We start from the raw sequence: 15,677 nt of genomic DNA, 5'->3' as shown, positions 1-15,677 counted from the left end.
CCAGCCCCGGCTTCAGTAGCCGGTTTCCTCTATGATCACCGCGTGGACAGCATAAGTATTAAGGGAAAGCGGAGAACACATATTGTCTCTATGTGCCGCCAAAATCCCAAAGGAAAACTCAGAGCAGGACGCTGCCTGATGAGCACCTTCTTCTCCCCTGGGAGCCACCCATAACAGCCCGGCCACGCAGGGATGAATGGCTGCAAAATACTGAGGTAAGCCCGGACAAAGAAAAACAACAAACCTATCCTACCTAGTCTAACTTAGGGCCTTATTGTAGTTCACTCTTTCTGACAAAATCCTTCTTAGATGGACAAAACCATGTGCAATGCAGGGGGGCAGATGTAACTTGTGCAGAGATAATTAGATTTGGGTGAGTTATTTTGTTTCTGTGCAGGGTAAATACTGGCTGCTTTATTTTTACACTGCAATATAGATCTCACTTTTAAGTAAAACCCCACCCAAATCTAATTATATCTGCACAAGTAACATCTGCCCCACCTGCAGTGCACATGGTTTTGTCCATTTGAGAAGGAATTTGCTTCTAAGAGCGAACCAGAATAAGGCCCTTAGAGACAGGAAAAAAGACTGGAGAGGAAGGGGAGGAGGCAGAAATATACCCAAGGTGGGAGGAGTTTCAAATCTACCTGTCTAAACCTGGAGAGAGAGGGAATACCCAGAGTAATGGCTGCCATGTAGAGCGAGGAAGAAATAACACTCCCTACCTAGCCAAACTAGTTAGGAGAAAGGAGAAAAAGACAAGGAGGAAGGGGAGGAGTGAGGTTATATACCACCAGGTGGGCGGTCCCTAGAAAAACATCCTGCCTAGAGGAGAGGGAGGATATCCCAAGGTTATGGCTGCCATGGGGATCGTAGAAGAAAAGATGTGAAACTTGTCAGGGCTATATGTGCTTGTATTCCCTGTAATATGGGAGAGATCACATTTCTACATTACACAGAAATCAGAGACATTTATGCACATTACCATTTTAGCGATACCATGTTTTTAACTAGAGGAATCCCACACAAATACATAGAGAACATACAAACTCTACACTGTTATCTCTAAATCAGACCTAAGACCTCAGTGCCGCGAGGCAGCCATGCTAACTATTATCAGATTAACTTTCCTATTTGTTAATATAGAAGTGCACTTATTGGCTCCTAGTACAGGATTTCACCAGAATTTGATCAATACTTAAAAATATTTATTACATCACAATCTTCAGGAATTAAGTGCTTTAGGTGAAATCACAAATAGAAAACATTACCGATCCAAAGTCTTCTAATACAAAAACAGGTACAAAGTACGCCAATCACATTTTAGGCACTGGCGATTTTGAATCAAGGCCATAATCAACAGCTTCCATGCTATTCTCAGAGTACAGTTTGAAGAAGTTTAAGAGATCTTCTGGTGAAGTATAGGACTTCTTCACTGCTGGGTCCTGCATCATGAGCTTATGCCAGGCATTGAGGTGAGGGGCCTTCTTCAAATATCTACACCAGGAGGAAAAACAAAGTGTAAATGTATCTTTGTCCATACAGCTCAACCCTCCGTCCCCTGTTTCAAATAATAATGGTAATCAAATAAGTGCTTGATTTCTCTTGCTTTGCTATCTATTTAGGATCGACTGGTGTTTGCGTATTTATACTCTTTGATTGGGCTCTTTATATAATTGCCATGCTTTAGGCACAAGAGAAAGTTTTTAAATTCTACAGTACAGAGCTTTATATGGAGTGCCACGTAAGTTTTTGTATGGATACTGAGCTATTTCGTACTGCGCGTGACTCTGGCTAAGCAGGTCATGCAGAACAAGGCCCAATCCAGGCGCAGCTCCACTAGTGTTTGTAGTGCTTGTGTGGGTGCAAAAGGGGAGGAGCTGGGTGTTTGCACGCAAGACCAAGTGTTCTGAGGTTATGGGTAGCAGGTAGAATGGAGCTTTGAGTGTGTTGTGTGTATTCTTACCCATCAACATCAGACATGTTCAGCCTCTCAAACCAGGGCCAGATCATGTAGTCAACCATGGACACAGACTCTCCACTGAAGTAGGAAGTCTTCCTTTTAGCCACGAGCTGGGAAAAAAAAAGAAGGAAATCAAATACAGAAGTTAATGAACTGGGGATTTTTAAACTTGGTATTAAGCATAGAGAACAAGATACAGTATGGTGGAAAAGCTGTCAGAAGCCAACCGCTTCTAATTATCTATCAATCTCTGAAACGACTAAAAGCCAACTGGATTATAATACTGTAATCAAAATAATACAATAGAGATTCTGCTAAGCATAGTTCAGACAGATTAAAGTGGTGGAGGGGAATGGAATTATTCATAGCAGCTTAATGTCCATCAATAATTATTACAGGGGAAAAAAATTATTGCAACTGGAGTCTTTTTGGATATTTAAGTTAGAGACCATGGGCGAAATTAAATAGGGTGCGTTTTTTTTCGTCAGAAAAAAAAAAAAAATCGCACCAAATCGCACCTTTAAAAATCGAGTTTTTTGCCGCGAATTCACATATGTAATGAGTTGCGAATTTGCGGTAAAAAAGTGCGAAATGGTGCGTTTTCGGGCAAATTTTAGTCATGTAAATGTGCGCATTTTCAAACATGTGATTTTGTGTTAAAAAAAAAACGGCGTGGGGTCCCCCCTCCTGAGCATAACCAGCCCCGGGCTGAAAGAGTCCTGGTTTCATAAAATCACAGAAACAAGCAAGTCGGGTTCTGTGTATTTTATAAAACCAGCACCAGGCTCAAGGGCCGGTCCTGGTTCCCAAATTCCGGGGGACAAAATGAGTAGGGGTCCCCCGTATTTCAAGAACCAGCACCGGGCCCAACCAGCCAGCAGGGTAATGCCACAGCCGGGGGAGACTTTTTATACAAGTCCCCCCGGCCAAAGCATTCACCCCCTGACCGGTCAGCATGGGCAGGGGTCCTGGGGAAGTGGGGACCCCCCCAAAGAAGCCCCCCCCCCCCTCCAGAACTTACTTGCCCATGCTGAAGCCCGGGGCTGTCCCCGATGCCCCTGGGCTGTGGGCATCGAGCTGATACTGTTGTAAAAAAAATATCTTAAAGGATTCAACTGCCCACTTAATTTCTAAGTACTCCTGCTCTCACAGTTGAGTACTTGCACTCTCTGGGCAATAATTTATGGCTAAGGTAAAGGGTAGGCTTCTCCTCTCCAGCTACCTCTTTGGAAAGGACTTCTAATTCTGTCCCAGAGGCATCTGTCCATAACACAAATTGTTTTTTAAAGTCAGGAGCTTGCAAGACAGGCTCAGTACAAAAAGCTCTAAAATCCTGCCAAGCAATATCCACTGGATAGACCACGTTATCTTGTCTGTTTTTTTTAGACATTTAGCTAGTGAAGCCGCTCTAGTGGCAAAATCTCGAATAAACCTGCGATATTATCCCACCAGACCGAGAAATGGCCTAAGTTGTGACTTACATTTATGTTTAGACCAGATGAGGTCTGCTTCTAGCTTACCAGGCTGAGGTTTAACCTGCCCTATTCCCACAATGTAACCAAAATACTTGGCTTTCACCATACCAATGGCACATTTCTAAGGGTTGGCAGTAAACCCGTGTGCCTGCAAAGATGGCCGCAGAGCTGAAGATAACAATTTCGTCACTCCCTGTGGGGCCACAGCAACTTATTCATAGCCTTCTGGAAGGTTGCTAGGGCACCATGTAAACCAAGTGGCAGCTCTTTGTACTGAAATATGCCCTTTGTCAAATCAAGTGTAGTAGTACTGACTATCGGCAAAATGTTCTACTAACTCATCAATCCGGGGCATAGAGTAAGAATCAATCCTGGGAAACTTGATTTAATTTATGGAGGTCATTGCAGAACATTAAAGCACCTGAAGCCTTAAGTGATATGGCCTTTGTTTAATGACCACCCCAGGTGGAGTCACATCATGTTGGATGATCAGTGTCTTTCCTGGATTAACAGAAAACACGTCTTGGTACAGCTTTACCAAGTTCACCACTTCCGGTTTCTGTCCAGGACTAAGTGTGACTTCAATTGGTATCTGGCAACCAGCTGACTGGCACTTTCCTTCCAAGGTTTTAACAGGTTTACATGGTAGATTTCCTCCTTCTACTCTCCTATCGAACCTTGTAATTGGCCGGTCCCACCGCCTCTATGATCTCATAAGGGCCCCACCATTGTGCATACATCTTACTTTCTGTGGTGGGTACATGTACTAGCACTTTGTCTCCCGGGTTAAAGGATAGGTTGACTTAGGTAACATCATACCTTTGTTGACACAAACTAAATGTTGTAAGATCCTGGCATGGTTGTTCTTCCCACCCTTATTTTAAGAGATCCAGAATTCCTCTGGGCTGTATGCAATAGAGGAGCTCAAAGGGACTAAACGCTGTACCTCTCTAACTGAAAACATAAAATAAGGTCAGAGCAAATCCCAATCTTTTTTACTGTGACACTGCCATCTTTATCATTTGCTTAAGGGTTTGATAAAACCTTTCTACCAGGCCATCTGTTTGCTGGTGGTACACTGAGGTGGTAATCCGGTCTACTTTTAACAACCGGCATAAATACTTCATAAGTTTAGAAATAAAAGTGGTACCTTCATCCACTAAGACCTCTTTCTGTATTCCTAAGCAGTTATACAAGGTTAGTAGACCTCTGGTAATGGTGCCAAATTTCATATATCACGGGTATAGCATCTGGGTACCTGGTGGCATAATCAACTACCACTAATATGTATTGGTGCCCTTGAGCAGATTTTTTCACTGTCCCTATCAGATCCATACCAATCTGCTCAAAAGGCATGGAAATGATAGGGAGGGGTACCAGTGGGGGCCCTAAACTCTGGCTGTCTTCTGGCACACTGGGCATTCCTGACAATTCCTCTTTACTGAGGCATAGATGACGGGCTAAAAAAAACCTTAACTGTGTGCATTGGATGGTTTTGTCCTACCTCATATGGCCACCCCACAAATCCGTATGTGCAGCTTCTAATACAAACCGCTCAATTTTTCCAGGAAACAATAGCTGATCTTTCTATTTATACAGCCAAATGTCACTCCGTCCCAGATGCCTCGGATGGTGACTCATGTGACATAAAGGGAGAGAAAAAACACATATAGTGTAATACCCTCAAGTGTGATTTTAAACACTGATGGATTCTGTGTGTTAAGAACCGTACCCTGTGTGGTGGACCACTAAATGAATGGTGGACAGATCACGCTCTGATTTGAGGGAGTGATTTGACTCCAACGGATACTTCAATATTCTCCAAATTGTTCCACATAGAAGAACCAGAAAATATATGTCCCAATGGTGAAATAACGTTTTAATAGATAAAAAACAATCCAATAAAAAGATTGGGTGTAAACAATGGACTCTCACCGGATCAATAGGTCTACTATGCAAAAGCAGACATACAGAGCATAAGATGGTAAACCACAGGCGTCCCTGGATGCTTCCTGCAGATGTTCAAGTCCTGGTATCAAGTCCAGTGTCCACAAGTCCCCTCGCCAACGCGTTTCAGACTATATGTCCTTTGTCAAGGCATAGAGACTTATCCCAAAGCCTGGGTCTTTATACCCACGATTCACATTAAAAAGCAAAGCCTATTGCCAGACATGGATTGCTAAACGGCGTGCACATAATCAATGTTTACACCTGAGTATGACGGATGATCTAAAAAGTGGATATAGAATCCAGGAACAAAGGGGGATGTCTTAGAAGTTAGCAATCCATGTCTGGCAATAGGCTTTGCTTTTTAAAATGAACATCCTCTGAAGGTAAAGCATCAATCAGCCTACCAATGACCACTTTTACAGTCTGAAAGGTGTGTACCAGATTGCTGTCATCACGTTGATCTCACTCAAATTCCTGCAGGGATATATTCTCACCCACTGGGTTCCATTGGACATCAGACTTGGGGGGGTTATTCTAGTTCACTTTCAAAGGCACAATCACTCTCTATTGGACAAAACCATATGCACAGCAAGTGGGGCTGATGTAACATGTGCAGAGAGAGTTAGATTTGGGTGTTTTATTGTTTCTGTGCAGGGTAAATACTGGCTGCTTTTTTTTTTACACTGCAACATAGATATCAGTTTGAAGTACAAACCCCACCCAAATGTAATTCTCTCTGCACATATTACATCAGCCCCACCTGCAGTGCACATGGTTTTGTCCATTAGAGAGTGATTGTGCCTTTGCGAGTGAACTAGAATAACCCCCTTGGTCTCCTGAAGCAGTTCGGGATCTGAAGTAGCTCTCCCGGATGCCAAGATTTGGTAGTCTCTGGTCCCTGAATTGCTTCAGCGACTGTTGGTTGATACTTGTCATGCCAGGTAACTAGTTCCTGCAACAATGGAAAGTCATGGGCCATGATCAACGCATAAGGTGGTTTGGAGGTCACCGGTGTGACCACCTTTAATGGCCGGCCCTGAACAGTCAGGGGTAAATACACACGTGGGCACACCTCAACATCGCTATGGATACACAAAACGCTGACAGGAGGCAGGACCTTGTCAGCGACAATGGTGAGCTCACTGCCAGTATCCACCAGTGCCCAGCTCTCCCGGCCTTCCACCTGTATCAGCACCCAGAACACAGAGGCCTCTGCTTGAGATACCCCAGCAGCCGCCATGCTGACGAACATCCGAGCTGCTTTTACCACACTGCAATCCATTGGCTCTCCCTGTTTTAGGCAGTTTCGCCGTACATGAACAGGCTCACAGCACTCAAAACATACAGCAGGAGGCGGAGCCTTTAGCTTAACCCCTGCAAACCGAGTACTGGGCTTTGGCACTGGCACGAATCCCGACCTGGCTTTATTCATTTTCTCCAGGTCAGGTGCCGCTCAATCACCACTGCCAGTTCCTCAAAATTCTGTTTGTTAGCCTGAAGGACCCACTGCTGCACTGAGCACCGGCACAGCCTGCCTGGTCCAGTGCAACCACCTCCACAATTCTCCCTGCAGAGTTTTATCTGGCTACAACCAAGCTTTGGCCAGCTGGGCTAGCTTGGTCAGCTGAATCCTGGGAGGCTCAGAGCCCGCCAGTAAGGAATTTCTTGGGCTTTACTGGGTCCTATCCATCCAATCCAGTCCAGTCAAGTATCACCTTTTTAAGGAAAGGGTAGGAGCGTGTCCCAGTGACCAACATATGCACATAGGCTCTCTGTGCTTCCCCTGTTAAACAGGGAGCAAGCCTGTAAGACCATTCCTCTGCTGGCCATCCCAAGCACGTGGCTGTTCACTGAAACATGCAAAGGAATGCCTCGGTTTTGTCAGATGAAGTGAGCTTTGGTAGCCCTTCATGCACCTGTCCTCATCTCTTTTAGCTCTTCATGCAACAGCTGCATCTGAGCTTGCTGTCTTTTAGCCTGAGTTTACTGCCCTTCTTGTAACATCTGAATCTGGGCCTGGTACCCTGCATGTATCATATGGACCTGGGTCTGATGACCAGCAGCCATTTCAGTTAACTTTTTAGTAAATCCTCTATATTGCCCTGCACTTCCCCTTTAAGGGCAAACCTAGGAGGTTTAATGTACTGGGCCAGACTCACAAAACAGACCAAGCAACACTTGCCTGCTTTACTGGCCACTGAACCCAAAACTGCAATCAGCCTGTTAAGTGTGGTGGCCCTTTAAAGGTGGCTTCCTCTTTCACTACGGGTTGCCCTGTCAATCACTGGAAGCACAGCTGGGTTTATTAGGCTAACCAACTCATTGAGCACACCACAAGTGAAAACATTGTCCTGGCTTCTGAACCAGCTGCACAATGTGTAATCAGAGAAAAAAACTTGCCAGTTTAAAAAAAGACAGGCATTTGTCTTACTCATGGTTCTCTGCCTTGGGCGCCAAATGTGATACTGAAGCACATACTCTGGATTCAAATTAAGTCTTTGGTTTTTATTTTTGGTAGCTGGTCACAGTATACTAGGTCAGTTCACAGGCAAGTGCAGGTACTGTACAGCAAGCACTGTTGAATATATGGAAAAAGGGGAATGGGGAATAGGTTCTAGGGCACTGGACAATTTTACACATGGTGAGAAGGCTATCTCCAATCAACAAATAAATAAAGGCAAATAGTCTAATGAAGTTGTGGAGATGCTCCCTGGGAGTAGGGAAAGTACATGAAGAAAAAAAGTGTTCCGATTGAGAAGCCTTTTGTGAAACGTACGTCTCAGAAACAGGCTCCCGCTGTGCATGAGCACCTCTCACCACAGCAGCCCGATTCACCTTATCCAAGCCAATACCCCATTTCCGTTACTGTTGAAGTCAGTCTGTTCTGACGCACTGAGGGGCAGATTTATTAAGCTTGGAGAAGAGATAAAGCGGAGAAAAGGTAAAAGGAGATAAAGCACCAGCCAATCAGCTGTGTTTGAAAAAGACAGTTGGGAGATGATTGGCTGGTGCTTTATCGCCTTTTACCTTTTCTCCGATCTATCTCCAGTTTATCTCTTCTCCAAGCTTAATAAATCTGCCCCTGAGGTCCCAGTTTGTCAACCTGCAGCTCCATTTCCCACAGCCTGCCTGGTCACTGGCGGCGGCACCGGAGTTACCATACACAGCAGCAAACGTTGAAGCTGTTGGAGTCGGCCCAGTTACGCTGCAGTCCCATGTAAGTTACCAGTGCCTCACCCCACAGTCCGCCATGCCATCAGTGGCGGCACCTGTGCACATACACACTTAGCAGCTAATGCTGCATTACCTAATTTCCAGGCTGCACATTCACACTCTCTCTGCAGTGGGGACACATACTACACATAACCAGTGTAACTTGGTAGTACCCACCTCACCCCTCTATACACTACTTTAAACAGGCACTCTGCATACACCTCTGTTCTTTATATCTTGCTCTGCACTGCATGCGGTATATCCATATGCTCCATATGTCCTTTCCCTGCAATGTCATTTGATAACAGGGTTACATAATAATGAATTGGGGACCACTGGCAGAGTAACTTTTGTTTCTCCCTGTGCTTCACTACCCATGCACAATCGCTCATCCACTGTTCACTAAAAGCATTGCTTGTACACAGTGGAAAGCAGCACCTGCATGGGATCACGGTGAGCCATATTTAGTTAATTCTTAACTCATTGTTCTCACTTACAGGTTCTCTCATTCACGTGGGCCCTCACTACTGGTTCTGCACTGTTTAACACCAGAGCAAGGTGGGTTACCCATGGCACCAGTAGAAACCTGCTTTCTCTATACTTTACTATTCTTGTGATGCACCAAGAGTCCGCTCAACCATTCATTCGCCATTTGTTACATGCATGGGCAGCAGCCACCCCTGGTGTATATCCAACTCAAGTATCTGTTCTTTCTATTATTTATTTTAACTGCATTCTATCACTCAAAAACAGTAGCCTTATACGCGGCACATATGGTCCCAATGGTTGCGGTTGATGTTATTTGTTCAAGAGTGTGTTTCTAATTACATTGAGGTCTGTTTTATAATTATACTGACACCAATATCCATTGAGATCCTACATCATCTCACAATATGCATATGTGACCACCTCAAAGTATAAAATGGTTACACTGTACGAATCATTCATTCCATACAATGTTATGTGCTATATGTAAGTGTGTTATGTAATGCAACGCTCTTGACACATAACTACAGTATGTTTTATTACAAAATGATGACATAATTTACTGAGGGTAATCTGTCTTGGTGATTTATTTGTATCAGTTCTAAGAAGTTTGTTGAAGGTAATTATTTTAGCCTCAATGCAAGTTACATGTTATGTTACGTTACAATTTGATTCGGATACAAGTTTATCTGTGGCAGCCTGTTTTGGTGGTTTATCTGTACTAGTGACCAGGAGATTATAGGCAATTGATTAATTACCACTGGTAGTATATTAGCCCTGGTGCTCTATATATCTTCATCCTCGTGTACAGTATATCTGGAAAGCCATAATATTTCACTGCTTTCTCATTCATTTACTTATATGGTTTACCCCTTTACTCTTGAATCTATTGTCAATTCGGGGTTGATACCATGTTGTTTGTTTGTCTGCATGTTTTAGGTTGTTCGTCATTATTACAGTCCCTAACTTTCTTTAAGGGATTCTTCAATATCAACCTATATTGAAAGTTAAGTTTTAAACAACTCACCGCCAGGGGAGACTTCTTTATATCCTCACTTGGATATTATTCTTACTGTACAGCAATCAGCAATACAGACTCTTGTAAAACGCCCAATGACCTGTTGCTCTGGAAACACATACCAGGAGAGCACAGGTGCTGCTTAATCAGCTCAACCCTGGTCACATCAGTTGGGGAACCTGGATTTGATCTAATTTCTCTGCTGCTGCTCTAAAACCTGGTCAGGATTCTCTATGTGGAAACATGCTGCATCTGCTACAATATACTTCTTCTAGCTTTGGAATAATTTGCTTTGAGTTGGATTACACTGCCATCTGTTGGCAGCAAATGAAATTACTACTAGCTTTGGAAGCATTTCCACAGTACATATGCCAGCACTTAAAACAGCAATCAATCAGGGTGGGTGCACTCAGGTGGACTTACATTTGTCTCTACCCTGACGATGGGGCTGAGGCTCCGAAAGTACTTGGCTTTTTGATCCATTGAATATACTGATGTTTATCTAACTTGTTGGAGTGGCTTCTTTTTCCTTTCTGGACATATATAAATATTTTAGATAACCAACTCAGCCGGCCAATATAAAAATAGACAACTGGCCCCGATGCCCAGAGAAAAATACACAAGCAATCTAGCAGTAATAGCACTCAAGAGGCCCTTTTAGCAGGTAAAAATGATTGTATTAGGATACAAGCTTCTGGGTTTTTACCCCTTCATCAGGTTCCAATCCTATAATTTAAGTAAAAAAAAAAAAAGATTTCCTAAAACTATTGGATCGGTGGCTTTAACAAACGGATAAATAGCAAACTTTCACATAGACTCAACACTCCTTTACACTGTACCACAAAGTGGCGTCTATGAAATAAAACTTGACAAATGCAGTAAGCCTTAGAGAGAGATAAAGTGGAGAGAGAGAACGTGCCAAACATACAGTATTTTTATGTATTTATTTCCATTCCTAATAAAGCGCACACATATTCCACATATGTTTATAAGGGGCGCTACTACTGCGGCCATTATGGGCCCGATTCTGGTTCGCTCGCAAAAGCAAGTTCTGTCTTTAATGGACAAAACCATGCTGCACTGCAGGTGGGGCAGATGTAACATGTGCAGAGAGTTATGTAGGGTACACACCAGAATACAATATCGTGCGACCATTTCCTTGAAATCATACGATAGTCGATCTGTTGGAGCACACGATCTGCTCACGATCTGTACCCAATCTAATGTATATGACAAATCTTTAGTGCAGCCAGTAAAATCTCCAAAGCAACCAAAACACCAGCGGGGACGCGCATCGGAATCGCATTGAAATCATGCCTATACAATCGGTTGAAAGTGCATCAAAATTGGGGGAATTGAGCCCAAATCATTCTGGAGTGTACCCGGCATAAGATTGGGTGGGGGTTGTACTTTAAACTGATATCTATATTGCAGTGTAAAATAAAGCAGCCAGTATTTACCCTGCACAGAAACTAAATAACACCCAAATGTAACTCTCTCTACATGTTACATCTGCCCCACCTGCAGTGCTCATGTTTTTTTTGTCCATTAGAGAGAGAATTTTCTATTGCAAGTGAACCATAATCAGGCCCTACATAAGGGACGCTGCTATTGCAGGCATTATTGGGTGTATAATGATGCTACTATTGAGGCATTATGTGTATAAGCAACACTACTACTGTGGGAATTATTTTGTGTATAAGGGATGCTACTACTGTAGGCATGTAAAGGGCACTAATGCATAGTGTAATGTGAATAAGGGGCACCGTGGTGTAATAACAATCAGGTTCCCTACGTGTTGTATAATATGAATAAGATTGTGCTACTGTGTGGCATAATTTGTAATTATTGCGTGCCCACGTCCATTTCTTGTGAGGCCACACCATTTTTTCAGCGTGCACCTCTGGTGTGCACTGTCCCTTTGTAAATTATGGGAGGGCTCAAATTTATAGTTTGCAGGTGGCCGCTGAACACCCTAGCACCAGCCCTGGGTAGGATTAAGATACTTAATGGGATTAGTCGGGATCCACTGTCTGCATCCTGACTGCTGGGATTTCATAAATAATTTTATTTTATTTTTTATTTTTTTTTATCTATATTTTTACCTCTTCAAGTTTTGTAAATTCCTCCAGAAACTGCGCCTTGAATTCAGTTAAATCTTCATTAATCATTCTGGAGTGTACCCAGCATAAGATTGGGTGGGGGTTGTACTTTAAACTGATATCTATATTGCAGTGTAAAATAAAGCAGCCAGTATTTACCCTGCACAGAAACTAAATAACACCCAAATGGAACTCTCTCTACATGTTACATCTGCCCCACCTGCAATGCACATGTTTTTTTTGTCCATTAGAGAGAGAATTTTCTTTTGCAAGTGAGCCCTACATAAGGGACGCTGCTATTGCAGGCATTATTGGGTGTATAATGATGCTACTATTGAGGCATTATGTGTATAAGCAACACTACTACTGTGGGATTTATTTTGTGTATAAGGGATGCTACTACTGTAGGCATGTAAAGGGCACTAATGCATAGTGTAATGTGAATAAGGGGCACTGTGGTGTAATAACAATCAGGTTCCCTACGTGTTGTATAATATGAATAAGATCGTGCTACTGTGTGGCATAATTTGTAATTATTGCGTGCCCACGTCCATTTCTTGTGAGGCCACACCCTTTTTTCAGCGTGCGCCTCTGGTGTGCACTGTCCCTTTGTAAATTATGGGAGGGCTCAAATTTATAGTTTGCAGGTGGCCGCTGAACACCCTAGCACCAGCCCTGGGTAGGATTAAGATACTTAATGGGATTAGTCGGGATCCACTGTCTGCATCCTGACTGCTGGGATTTCATAAATAATTTTATTTTATTTTTTTTTTTAATCTATATTTTTACCTCTTCAAGCTTTGTAAATTCCTCCAGAAACTGCGCCTTGAATTCAGTTAAATCTTCATTATTCTTCCTTGCATACAAAAGCTTGTACAGCACAGGTGGAATCTGTACACAAATATATTAGGTTAGAATAGGACAGTCCATAAACATGTTTTCTGGGTAATATTAATAAGTCATAAATGCAATCAATATAAACCTGTGGGGTAAAAAAAAAAAAAACACAAGACATTCACAAGTACAGTAGGTTGGCATTTTCGAACCTAAATCCTAACAGCAACCATACTGTACATCTTCCTGACATTTCCATGATGAGACAGGAACCACCAAGCCATGAGCGAGTCTCTTCAGGTTATAAAAAAAAAATAATGATTTGGTGGTTCTGGCCATTTGTATGCAGGGTTAATGTGTAGCCTGGCACTTTGCCTGAGTGTTTAAATGTTTCCTGCTGACGTGGCTTACATGTGGAATGCTCAACACCCAGAAACTGAATAAACTGCGCAGGAGTATAAAAATTACAGTGCATAATATTTGGGGGTGTGACCTCAGTGAGGGGCGTGGCCTACAAATCATATCACTCGTGTGAGGCCACGCCCCGTTTTGCTGCTGCTACCCCTCTGACGGAATACAGAAACTATTGACTTTCTACAGTATATCTCCTGGACAACAGGATTTACAGATAACAGATCCCACAACCATATAGTAAGCACAGGAGCCCATGGAATGTTCAGAGTCATCAACATGATTTCTCCTCATCTTTAGTATATCTGCATGTGTATCTGTAGCTGGCTATGAGCGGGATGTTCTAACATCCTCTGCCCTACCAGGGCTGTCTTAACAGCATTGTGGGCCCTAGGCAAAGCAATGCACTGGGGCCCCCTACTTAACAAAAAAAAATAAAAAATTCCGCAGTATCTCTCCACCTGTAACTGTTTGGCTGCAGCCGGTAGAGAATGTATCCCAGTAGCTCCGATTTTGTGTAATTCACAATCAAAGCAGCCGGGCAGCAGTCTCTACTAACCTCACAAGAATCTTCGAAGGCTTCTAGGATTGTGAGGCCCTGGGGCAGTTTCCCAGTAAGCTCATAGGTTAAGATGGCCCTGCTCCCTACATAGCCCCTCTCTGCCAGGTTCTGCGTTCTTAATAATCGCATATGCGATTAGTAACACAATGGACAGATCTTCCAATATGAGCTGTGCTTTGTGATGCGGCTCCGGCTATGGACTTGCGCAGAGTGATGGCCCAGCCGTGGGGCATGCTGGGACAGATCCCTCCACTCAGCGCTGTGGAGAGAAACCCATAGGTTTCTATAGGGTGTCGATACTCTCCGCAGCGCTGTCCCAACGGAGGGGCTTTAGAGTATATGGAAATGCATAAAAACGCAGATAGCTGGGTTTTTACTGCATTTTCGTTTTAGAGCATCCCGTCCAATATGAGGTAGGAATCATTAACCCCTAATATCCGTCCATGTAATTCCTACCTTGGAGAAATGCTCCAGTAGAATCTTGTCTTGTGCCTTCATATAAGGGTCTGCTGGAGTCAGCTTAGGGCCAGGAAAAGCTTCATCCAGGTAGTCACACACGATGGGAGATTCATAGACTATTTTACCATCCGAGGTTTCAATAGAAGGGACCAGACCCAGAGGGCTTTTCTCAAAAAACCAGTCAGGCTTGTTCTTTAAATTGATGTTCACGACTTCATGTCTAAACAAAGAGAAATATGAAAACTGTAGGAGCCTCTGCGCAGCAGTAGTGTAGTAAATGTACCACAAAGTGGATACACACAAACACACACAGGGGGGTCATTCTGATTGATTTCGCACACGGAGTGGTGTTTTTAGTCTGTGCATGTGCAGAATGAATTTAGTCCAGGGGCGAGCGGACTCGGCAACTTGCATAAAGAAAAAAAAAAAACACATGCTCATTTTAGCTATGATGTGCAATCAGTTGCCAGGTTCCTAAGAAAACCAGTTAGTGTAGGACTTGCAGTGAAATGGGGTCCCTTGGCGATGGGCTGCAAGCTTAAACGCATTTATCAATTCATGAACTAAAACCCCATTATTTTTTATTTAATTGATTATTTGAATGTTAAGGTGAGTCAGTTTGTTGTAGTGAGTGCTGGCCCCCCTGTGTTTGTATTTACTAGAGTGTGTGGTCACAGGCCACTGCACCCCATCCTGGGAAGGATATGGGATCATTCGTCAGACTGCAGTTAGGTCTACAAGCATTAGGTCTACACCAGTGGTCTCCAACCTTTTTTGGGTCGGGAGCTACTCGCGACAAAATAAACCGCCCGAAGAGCTACTAAAGTAAAAAATGTTAAAAAATCTGCATAATATAAATATAATATAAAAAAAAACCCACTGCAATGACCCAGACATAATATGGCACACACTGCAATGTCCAATATGTCACAAAAATACCTTCCAACACTGTAGGTGGAGGAGAAGAGACATCTGCGCGCGCCAAAAATTTGAGGGTTCAGCTACTACCGTGGAACTCCTGCGAGGCTACATCCCCCATTTTTTCCGCTATGGGGGCATGGTCAGCTCTCTAACAGCTGTAGCCACATGGGGTGCGGCCATGAAAAATGGGGGTGTGGTACACATATGCCCTCAATAGTGCAGTGCCAGATACACATGACCCCAATAGTGCAGTCCGTGATACCCATTATAAATATGCCCCGCA

At 43.4% G+C, this 15,677-nt stretch overlaps 1 protein-coding gene across 1 annotated transcript in view; it reads right to left on the bottom strand.

Annotated features, from left to right (window-relative positions):
• Positions 1-1,186: 1,186 nt before the first annotated feature.
• Positions 1,187-15,677, bottom strand: part of LOC146009177 (glutathione S-transferase omega-1-like) — a 32,404-nt gene continuing 17,913 nt past the window's right edge. The window contains exons 4-7 of the mRNA XM_083149288.1: positions 14,471-14,693; positions 12,997-13,098; positions 1,967-2,073; positions 1,187-1,497 (exon numbers count right to left, since the gene is read on the bottom strand). Of these exons, the coding sequence (XP_083005414.1) occupies positions 1,317-1,497; positions 1,967-2,073; positions 12,997-13,098; positions 14,471-14,693 (613 nt within the window). The 3' untranslated portion in view covers positions 1,187-1,316. The remainder of the gene's footprint in view (positions 1,498-1,966; positions 2,074-12,996; positions 13,099-14,470; positions 14,694-15,677) is intronic.

Source organism: Crinia signifera, chromosome 6 (assembly GCF_055691185.1).
Source record: "Crinia signifera chromosome 6, ASM5569118v1, whole genome shotgun sequence".
Lineage (NCBI taxonomy): Eukaryota > Metazoa > Chordata > Amphibia > Anura > Myobatrachidae > Crinia > Crinia signifera.
The sequence above is the reverse complement of the archived record's forward strand: the minus strand, read 5'-3'. Positions and strand labels throughout refer to the sequence as shown.